The sequence below is a fragment of the Mytilus edulis genome, chromosome 8 (genome assembly GCF_963676685.1).
Source record: "Mytilus edulis chromosome 8, xbMytEdul2.2, whole genome shotgun sequence".
NCBI classification, from domain to species: domain Eukaryota; kingdom Metazoa; phylum Mollusca; class Bivalvia; order Mytilida; family Mytilidae; genus Mytilus; species Mytilus edulis.
Genome location: NC_092351.1, coordinates 40,649,902 through 40,661,232, shown reverse-complemented (window position 1 = coordinate 40,661,232; position 11,331 = coordinate 40,649,902). Strand labels below are relative to the sequence as shown.

At 31.6% G+C, this 11,331-nt stretch overlaps 1 protein-coding gene across 2 annotated transcripts in view; it reads left to right on the top strand.

The window, feature by feature from the left end:
• The first annotated feature begins 2,146 nt into the window (after positions 1–2,146).
• Positions 2,147–11,331, top strand: part of LOC139485569 (neurogenic locus Notch protein-like) — an 82,960-nt gene continuing 73,775 nt past the window's right edge. Inside the window, exon 1 of one of the 2 annotated variants that reach the window (XM_071270151.1) lies at positions 2,147–2,363. In XM_071270151.1, coding sequence (XP_071126252.1) covers positions 2,303–2,363 — 61 coding nt within the window. In that variant the 5' untranslated portion in view covers positions 2,147–2,302. Of the gene's footprint in view, positions 2,364–6,737; positions 6,821–11,331 lie in introns of those variants that run through there. The other variant, XM_071270152.1, reaches the window with a different exon arrangement.

The following is an 11,331-nucleotide window of genomic DNA, read 5'->3' as shown; positions in this document are numbered from 1 at the left end:
ACTCCCGACGTGATGAGTTTTAAATACTAGTACTTTATATCCCTTGGCGCGTAACATTTCTTATAAGTAGAAACCATTATGACAGAATAGATATTGGAAACACAAGACATATTTGAGGGTTTTTCAAAACCCTTAATTGCTTGAAACAACCTAGTGTTTCTCAAAGTATTCATAGTTCCAATTATAAATGCTGATTGATGTAAATATATTAATAATTTGAAAAGAATATCTGCTTTATAGAGAAGTTGGCAGATCCATCAATGCAACATTGTTATGTTTATATGTATAAGAACACCCAATGCATACGACTATGCTTTGTATGATTTACAGGCTTTGCAGATTCATTTTCAAATTCAAAAGCGCGATACGAACAGTTAATAACAATGAGTAACATTATTATGAAGCAAGATTCTTATCGATTTGTTAGGTTTGCTTTTAAACGAAACATAATCAACTGATAAGGGGCGCAATCAATTAAAAAAAAAAAGGTTTCTGTACAAAAGTATTATAGTTTGACCTTCTTAGAATGGCATATGCCGATATACGACGTACCGAAAATATAACGCGTTTAAGCAAAGCACATATAACAGTTGAGTTTACGTTTTTTGAAATAAAAAACGCTTCTTAGATGTTGTATTAAGATACAAAAAAAAATGACACTGAAAAGAAAACATAAATATTACACTATAACCATAATTCTAAATATGAAAATTTATCTTGTTGTTTTTAAACTTAATACAACATGTGTAATAACATTATCTCTACAGATAACTACTGGTAATTTAAAAACTTCGAATAAAAATACTTTGTTCACATTGGTATTTTTGTATAATTATTGCTGCTGCAGTGACATTTATTCGTACGAAAGACGGTTAGGTATTGTATAGACTACACAAATATAAATATGTAACAACAAGGAATACCTATCCATTACCTAAAATTAACACTTGTCTTAATTGTTTTCAAATTTGGGATATATTCAGGTAAATGCTTATGTTGTTGGATATGATCAGATGATCAGATAAATACTTATGTTATCGTAAGATGCATTTTTGTTCACTATAACGGAAAACAGTTGGTTAATGTCATTGGCTATAACATCTGATAATCTTTCTTTTACATATTAAATTCATTTTAAGTGTTTAAACCTGTATCCTTTTGACCCTGCTTTCCAAGTTACTAATACAAAGTATGTGCCTTTCTCCATTTTCTGCTTAATGGTCATGCTAATTTCAACTGGGCTGTGCGTATTTGTTTAGCTTTTTTTTTATAAAGACGTTTTCTAGAAATTACTTATATCAACCAACAAAAAATCCCAGCCTTATGATGTTATACCAAAATTTTGTGTATTTGTATCATTCCTCCCCAGTAAGTGGTGTACGTTATGATGATTCGTGTTAATATTAATATTGCTATAAAGCTTTTTCAACTGGAACAATGCCAAAGTAATTACACTAAAGACTGCAATACAATTAGTCAAAGTGTGTTATGGACTTTTTTATGGTTATTCTTTTTTGATCAATGAATGTTACGATCAGATGTATAAATTTGGATCATCATACTATTTAAACCGAATGTACTAAATGGAAGTAATGCACGAAACACATGGAACGATCACTGAAGTAGTTATTTTACGTTTATTTTATTATTACATCATTATGTTATATAACATGAAGAAAACATGTGTTATGTGCACTGTATTAAGTTTTGGTTCGTTAAAAACTACTAATACTATTAACCCTAGATTCCCGATCTCTCTATAATTTATGCCCAGAAGATTCTGTTTTAAATGTCCTGTAGAGTTTTCCTGTCATCAAGGATTGTACTCCAGTTTTGTTTCATGGTGTACTATGGAAGCACGTATCCAACGATGTAATTTTGCGCTTTTAACAACAAGAATACATTATTCAAAATGACCTATCTGTCATATTGCATATGGAGTTACATGGTGCAAGCGTGTATATTTACAATTAACATTTATTACTTATACGATGTATATGTAAAAATAAACTCCTTTATCAATAAGGAAGATGTATTTTCCTTTTGTGGAAATTCATTAACTTCTACTTTCCATGTTTTGTAAATCGATTCGAATTTCGTTTAATAAATTTGTGTTTTATCAGCGTAAGGATGAAGTCAATTGAGCAGTCTGTACACGTTAGATCTTTGATTACAATGTGTAAGCACGTGTAATTAAAAGAACAACAGGTGGGACGTATTGCCACCAAATATATTTACAGAAATGTAATTGATTATGGCTAAATATCCCTTCTATTGTTGAGAAAGACCTGACGAGGTCACTATGGTCCTTTGGATTTTATTTCTTGCATGTTCTATTGCCATCAAAGAGATAACTGCATCAGGTAAAGTGGTTCTTAACATTCTTAACATTCTCCATTTATCTATATTGCATTGTAACAGTTATAGAATGTTTTGTCTTAATAAACGTATTTTTTGCATTTTTGTCATAAATGGTTTTGTTGTGTCATAAATATTAATAAAATATAATCGTATTTGGAGATTCTTGTTCAGAAGATGACGCGTCACTGCTCTTACACAAAAGATTTGCATCTATAAGGTTTACATTTCATCGTAGAAAAATAAAAACTAAATATGAATTTGTAATGTAGATTGAAAAAAGACGACTTTCTTTTCGTCTTAATATTTGTAAATATATGTTAAATTCACATTTTAGTTTAAAAAAAAAAAGATTATAAATCCCCTGTCTTACAAAAATATACCACAATTTTATCATCATTTTATTCTAAGAATTTGTTAACTCGCATTTTCCGTAGAAGTGTACGTTGTTAGAATATCAAAGACGTTGTTTTCAATGGGTTAGATTCAAAATAAAATGAAGTTTTAAAGAAATAATTAATTTACATAGTTATGGCAGACTATTTTTTACATAAACAGAACAATATTTCATTGTACAAATACATTTATGCCAGTCAAACTAAGATTTAACCTCAAACTAATTGCAACAGAAAATGTTTTAGTTCTAATCTATAGCATTAAGCCCTTATTATACACAAGAAAATGTCCCAATAAATCTAGCTTGAGGAAAACTCAAAACTAGCATTTCTAATTTCCTATGGAAATTAACATTGAAGGGGAGATATCTCCGCAAAGTATATTTTTGGTCAGTTTTTGGTTGATTTTCTTGAAATTTATGACTAAATTATATGATATTCTGCTCATGAAATGTACAAAACCGAAGTGTTATGGGTAGTTTTTTTTTGTACCAGCACCAAATTATAAACCCCTGAAGATAACCATAGTTTTGTATGATTTAGATGAATTACGAGCTTTTTATAATTCTTTCCATTTGGTCTACAGATAGTACTTTTCTACTTTATATACCACACTTCCAACCACGAAATCAAAAAGACGTTCTCTCTTTTAAATAAATGTTTTATTGAAAAATCGCTTGTCCTACTTGCGGTGTATATATTTCACAAATTGAGTCTGTAGTGACGTTTCATATTTTAATGAACGTTATTTACGTATAACTGGTAGATAATAAACTTAGTGATTTCGTTACTACAAATCAATTCAAACTTACTTAATTCTATCATATACAAATGTATAAAAAACAACAACTTTAAATTGGCTGTACCTGTATATTTCTTATTAAAACGAGATACACAATCGTAATTTGTTTAGTGATGTTATTCGTAGAGTCCTTAGATTTAGATACGATCCATGTAAACCCATTGATCATTTGAATAGATGCATTCTTAAAGGTTATCAACTTTGCATCTTAGTGAACTTTTTTAAACTTTGATTGGAAAATAGATAAAACATAACCAAATATATATGAACAGTTATAAGTTCGCATCTTTACTTATATTTTGGCATTGACCAAATTAAGCGATGCTTTGTTCATGCTTTTTGTTACGTCTTCATCTTAAATCTGTTTGATGTGTACTGGTTGATACTTATGTCTTTTAGAACATTAATTATTCATCATTGGCTTTGAACTAAATTTCATTGATTGCGACAACTCTTATATCCTTACTTTGGGTCAATTGTTTTATTGATGTTTATGTGTGTTATGTTGTGCAGTTACACCACTGTCCAATAGATAAGGAGGAGAAGGCTGAATGCTCACAAATATGTGTAAGCCTGTCACTTTCCTAATTGGTCTGTGTCAAGTCGGGTTATCCTTGATTGAAGTCTGTCATGTTAGCTTTTCGTAAATTGGAATGTTCTATGTTAGGCCGTTAGTTTTCTCGATTGAATTATTTTTCATTTCTCAATTAAAAGTCTTTTATAGCAGACTATACGGTAAGTGTTGTGCAGCATACACTTTTTGCTTACGTCCACGTCATTTGAACTCTTAGACAATTGTCTCGTTGGCTATCATGTCATCTCAGGCCTTATTGCTATATTAAAGTATATTTATAGACTCGTTTAATAGTTAATTTCCAGTACTTTTTGACAACTTCTAAATTTTCAATCTTATGAGTTTAGCAAATACATAGGAAATTGGCTCTACCTTTTTTTTATAGGAAATTTGGAGACATTTGTGATTTACAGGCTGATATTCAATATGCATATATTTAAACTGAAGGATTTTTGTGCTATGGGGATGTTTTGTACACAATGATTTTAGCTGAACATAGCAATGTCATTATTTTAAAAAATACATTCCAAGAGCTAACCTAATAATAATCAATATTTTAAGATGAGTTATGCAAGACATTTGAACTAAGCCATATACTATTCAGTAAAATGTCATGCATATGAGCTCTTAATTGTTTAAAAGGGCGATTTTCTTAATGATCAGTCACAGTTTAATAAAGAACACAGGGGCAAATGTCTCAATCGATCCAAAACGTTAGAAGGGAGTGGCACATATAATGAAATTTAACAAAGCTATGGTCTCTCAAAAGCCCATAAAGAAGGTGACTGCAATTAAAACTGCAAAAACCAACGGAATTTTTTTTTTTTTTTTTACCATAATCCCGACTTTACCCTGCCACATTATTTATGTATGTGCCTGTCCCAAGTCAGGAGCCTGTAATTCAGTGGTTGTGGTTTGTTTATGTGTTACATATTTGTTTTTCGTTCATTTTTTTTTACATAAATAAGGCTGTTAGTTTTCTCGTTTGAATTGTTTTACATTGTCTTATCGGGGCCTATTATGCGGTATGGGCTTTGCTCATTGTTGAAGGCCGTACGATGACCTATAGTTGTAAATGTCTGTGTCATTTTGGTCTTTTGTGGATAGTTGTCTCATTGGCAATCATACCACATCTTCTTTTTTATATTTATATAGGCATTTCCCGCAGAAAACTAGGTTTTATATCTAGTTAAGCCTCCCACTTGCATGTTCGATTCGGTATTGCAGATTGTTGACTTAATACAAGGGATAAAGTTAAAAACATCAATAAAAGTACAGTAAAACATAAAAATGTCGCCACTGTAAATGAAACCCTTCAATTTTGACACGTCAGTCGTCACAAGGAAGCAATAGATTATAATATCTAATTTTAAAACACATTGTGAAAATACTGATAATGATAATATATAAAAATTACAATAGAGTCACTGTTATCATTTAATTTTACCATTAAATATAGCAAATGGCGAGAAGGGCAAGTTATAGTCTTACGATTTCTTTTTTATGATAGATCATAATGAATATATTGGTATGCGAATACATTACTTACGTACCGTCCTTTCAACAAGTTTTATACTTTACAGTGACACACCGATTCTCCGTATGTGTTCAGTGTGAAAGACCCTGTATGTGCCTGCCCCAAGTCGGGAGCATGCATGTATTTGCACGCATGTGATTGTCATTGGTTCATGTCTGTCTTTTTTGGTTTTTTTCGCAAACTAGTCATTAGTTTTCTCAGTTGAATTGTTTCATATTTCTCATGTCGGGGACTTTCCAGTATTCCCAACAAGTCCTTTAATGAGGTTTTGGAATTTTGTCACCGGGTACTTGCCTCGATTGGCAGTCGTGCAAATCTCCTTATTTTATTTTTCTATTCTGTATGTGATTGTTTACAAATTCAGAACCCAGCAAATATGATGGCCTTTGACTGAAAAATATGACCTAAAACACTAATTTTGATAAAGCAGAAAAAAATATACAGTAGTTTTTTTTTCTGCTGTAGTTAAAAATAACAAAATGTTACTGAAATGTAGTCCCAAAAATACGGCCGGCTAACTCAAAGTAAATTCAAACAGAAGAAGTTCAAAGGCACCAGACAAAACCAAGCGCTTGACCATTTTAACACACAACAACTGTCATATATCTGACATGGTAAAGGCCTTTGCAAACCTGGTTTTATGGCTAAAAAGGCTAATCTGATAAAAAAAAACTCACACAGTTGTGGAAAGTTCTGTAAGTTATGATAACGCTTATTGCATCAATTTTATGATCAATACTTATAATTATATTTATTCTTTTGCATTTAATATAATATTCTTGTTCTTGTTTTTTTTTTAAATATTGAAAATTTTAACATTTTTTTATATTAACAGAGACATATATATATACACATATATGTCTCTGATATTAATGATTGGCTTTTAACAACAACAATTCTTTTTAATATTAAATATTAAGTCGGATTAGGATTAATTAAATCAAAGACTTACAGTTATATTTCTCTGAAAATATTTATAAATAATTTTCTAAAAATAGTGAATAATCCTAATTGGCTTCTTATACGGGACTGTATCATAGGTTTTAACTCGAATCTTTTATTTAGGAGGAACAAAACTCCGATATAATATCGGCGGGAAATATGACCCATAACAAAATGAAAAAAATACCTAACTCCAAGCAAATTTAAAAAAGGTAAAACCATAAAACTGAGAAAAGTAAACGCTTTTAATCAAAAGAACAAATAAAAAACAGTTGCCATGGTATACAAATTACAGATCCTTATGCTCAAAATTCAATACTGAATGTTGTATTTTAAAAACAGAAATATGACAAAACAGCCTACATGTACCAACCAAATAAATAAATTAATTATGATTTTAAATGTAAACAGGTTGTGTTGGGGTATTTAGATCAAAGTCACTTCTATACCTAGTAAATACCTAGTCACAAATCACCAGGTATAGTCATTTCAGCACCTAGTTTTTTTTGCACAAGACTTTATAGCCAATGGCGGTGGCAATGCACAGGGTCTTGTTTAGTGGGTTAGACTAGGTTTTACCGTTTAACTGTCAATGGTGATCGCTACTTTATATAAAAGTGACCGCCAATTGACAGTAAAACCTTGTCTGGCCCACTAAACAAGCCCCTGTTCATTGCCATTAATAATGTCATTGGCCCTGTGCTTAGACTACTATAACAGTTATAGTAGTCTCAGCCCTGTGGTAATACCCAAAATGAGAAAACTTCAAGTCTGAGACTCTTCTCAGAATATGGTGCAAATGATTACATAATGAAATATAACTTTCGGTTACAAACTTTTCTGAATACCTGATTGTTCATGTTGTTCATTAGATGATCCTGTGCAAGATGCTGTTTTTCGACAGGATTAATTTTGCAACTTTTTCAGTTTCTTGAAAAGACTTCAAAAGTTGCTTGCAAAATGTTGCTGCTTTAAATTTGACCTAAACAAATGCAAATAAAAACTTTTCTACTCGCGCTTAATTCATAAACTCGTAATTTAAGCACTGAATATGTTTATCCCATGTTGGCCATGATCCCGCAAATGGGTTACGGTATAGCTGGTTATTTTCGCGGGGTGTTAATTTTTGCTTATTTTCATGGATAGAACAAAATCACCAAAATAAATTCTGCCAATTTTAAAGTGCACCTTCAATAGTATTGAAAAAGTTTTGAAACTGCCAAATTAATAACCGCCAAAATATTTCGTATACCTTTTTCAATGAAAATCTTGAAATTTTACACCTGCCAAAACAACCCGCTATGCGGTATTTTGACCAATTTTGTTGATTGTCCCCAACTAATGATAAAATTGGAAATGGAAATGGGGAATATGTCAAAGAGACAACAACCAGACCAAAGTGCTGATAACAGCCATGGCCACCAATGTGTCTTCAATGCAGGGAGAAAATTCCGGTGGTCCTCAGCTGGCCCATAAATAAAAATGTGTACTAGTTCAGCATGTTCATTGAAAATGGAAGTCATACTAAACTCTGAAACATATAAATGAACTTATGAATATATTCATTACCAAGAGAGAATTTTTCTAATAAGCTGCAAGATGAATTATTTATACGTATACATTAACTCCATTCATATTATTTATGATTAGTCCTATAACAAACATTTAAACATGTATGACCTTGTGTGAAATATTTTCTTCTGTAAATTTTCTGATAAATTGTTATTTTTTATTTGTTGTTTTTTTATCACTTACCTGTGAATTATTAGCTACTATGGTCCTTATGATGTTTAATTAAATGATATAATATATATAAAAAAAGGACATCTGGTATCCATTCATAAAAAAAAATCAGTACATGCACAATTTGTTCTGTTTTACATTTTCGTCACAATAAGCAGTCAGGGGCATTACTTAAACAAGTAACATTTAAAATTACCTATACAAGTAATGTTGAAAACGAGGCTATTTTAAATATTACTTATATAAGTAACTTTTCTTAGTATTATTTTTATAGGTGTCCAACTATACAGGTTTTAATAGCTTTAGCAAATTTTCACGGTCATCTGGTTATTTTCCCCATGAAATATAAAATCTAATCTTTCTGAAACACTAATTGCCTTTCTGATGCACTTATCTTTCATATCGATGCTTTTGGGTCAAAGATTGGTCTCTTGGGACTATTAAAATATCATTTTCCTAAAAAATCTTCAAGGTAGACAGGTATAAAAAGATAGAAACTTGTGAATTAATTAAGACTTGATGTTATTCCCCATTGGGATTCTGTGACCAAAGCAATTTTCTGACACACACTTAGTAGGCGACCAAGGCAAAAGTTCACTCCTGACGCATAATCCCAAAAGGAAAATGAGCCCATGGGCTTAAAGTGATGTTTAGTACGGGTTGCTGCATGTATATGTTTTTGCCTCTCCATATTTTGGATATGTATATTAATTTGCTGCATATGACAAGTTTTATTTTATTTTAAAATTGAGAATGGAAATGGGGAACGTGCCAAAGAGACAACAACCCGACCATAGAAAAAAACAACAGCAGAAGGTCACCAACAGGTCTTCAATGTAGCGAGAAATTCCCGCACCCGGAGGCGTCCTTCAGCTGGCCCCTAAACAAAGATATACTAGTTCAGTGATAATGAATGCCATACTAACTTCCAAATTGTACACAAGAAACTAAAATTAAAATAATACAAGACTAACAAAGGCCAGAGTCGCCTGACTTGGGACAGGCACAAAAATGCGGCGGGGTTAAACATGTTTGTGAGATCTCAACCCTCCCCCTATACCTCTAGCCAAGAGTCTGATGTCAGATGTAACCAAAGAAAATAATCAAAATGACAATAATACATAAATAACAGACTACTAGCAGTTAACTGACTTGCCAGCTCCAGACAATTAAACTGACTGAAAGATTATGATTTCATCATATGAACATCAGGCACAATCCTTCCCTTTAGGGGTTTAGTATCATACCATCATAACATATATATGAGAAGAACATAACCCGTGTCATGCCAACAACTGGTTTTTGAATAAATGTGTTTAGTTCCGATGCAAAGACCCTATAAGTGAATCAATATTAACGCCAAAATATGCAATCTTTAATGACCTGACAACAGTATCGTAACTATATCCCTTCTTAATAAGTCTATTCAAAGGTTTTGTTAGTTTCTGAGGTGAATACTGACACCTTTGTGCTTTATAAAGATTATTTCCATAAAAAGTTGGATGTGAAATACCTGAACGTATAAGAAGTCTGCATGTTGAGCTATATTTACGAATGATGTCCTTATACCGATGATAAAATTTAGTAAATGTTTTGACTAGTTTGTGATATTGAAAACCCTGGTGTAATAATTTTTCAGTAATACATAAATTTCTCTCGTTAAAATCTAAAACATTGTTACATACAAGAGCGAATCGTACAAGTCGAGAGATATAAACACCGTAAGATGGTGACAAGGGAACGTCATCATCTAAAAATGGATAATTAACTATAGGAAATGAAAAATCATCTCTTTTATCATAAATTTTAGTATTCAGCTTTCCGTTAGTGATATAGATATCAAGATCGAGGAAAGGGCAGTGGTCATTGTTAGTATTAGCTTTATTTAAAGTAACGTCAACAGGATAAATTTCTTTAATATATATATACTGAAGATGTCATTATTGAGAGCCAAAATATCATCCAAATATCTAAAAGTATTATTAAATTTGTTTATCAGATGTTGTTTCAATGGGTCTTTGCTTATTTTTGTCATAAATTGTAATTCATAGCAATACAAAAACAGGTCCGCAATAAGTGGTGCACAGTTAGTCCCCATTGGAATTCCGATAATCTGACGATATTCGGAATCCCCAAAGCGAACAAAAATGTTATCTAGTAAAATTCAAGGGCATATATGTAGGACTCAAATCTATGGCGGGTTCCAAATTTATGGCAGATTCCTAATCTATGGCAAATTTAACGTTACCAACGTCAAACAAATCAAATCTATGGCAGATTTTTGTTTTCTCCAAATCTATGGCAGATCTTTTTCATAACGTCACAATTGAATAACGCCATATTACATCGTCGCTGCCGAATACGACGGAACCGATGGATTTGAACACCATTTCAGATGAAGGTATTTCACTTGACAACATTTTGCAGATGGTTTAAAGGAATATGTGGCCGTTTATCCGAAAGAGGGACAAAATGTGATGTACCGATTGAAGCCCGCGATGAATAAGGACATCAATGGTTTTCAGTACCTGAAATTTCATAAAAAATTATTTTACTACAAAATAACATTATGTGAAAATTCTTGATGAAAACTGTTCATTTTTAGTTGTCTTTTTTATATAAAAACCTGCCTTCTTGTTTGTTAAGGGACTTCAACTAGTTGGTTTAATGAATGGGCTAAACAGGTATCATGCATTAAAAAATTATTATTTTTACCGTCGCATCATTTAAATATTTAAGTCTGTATTAGGATATATGAATTTATCATTTATGAAATGTTTTGGTTGACCATTATGAAAAGTTTATTTCACAAATGTTTATAGACATGCTCCCGTTGTCGTATATTTCCACTTGTTTAAGACAAGCCATTGGTTGTATAAATACTGCATTGTTTCCCATTTGCACAAATTTTACCATAGGTTTGGAAACAACAAAAATCCGCCATATATTAGGAAATTACAAAATTTGCCATAGATTGGGG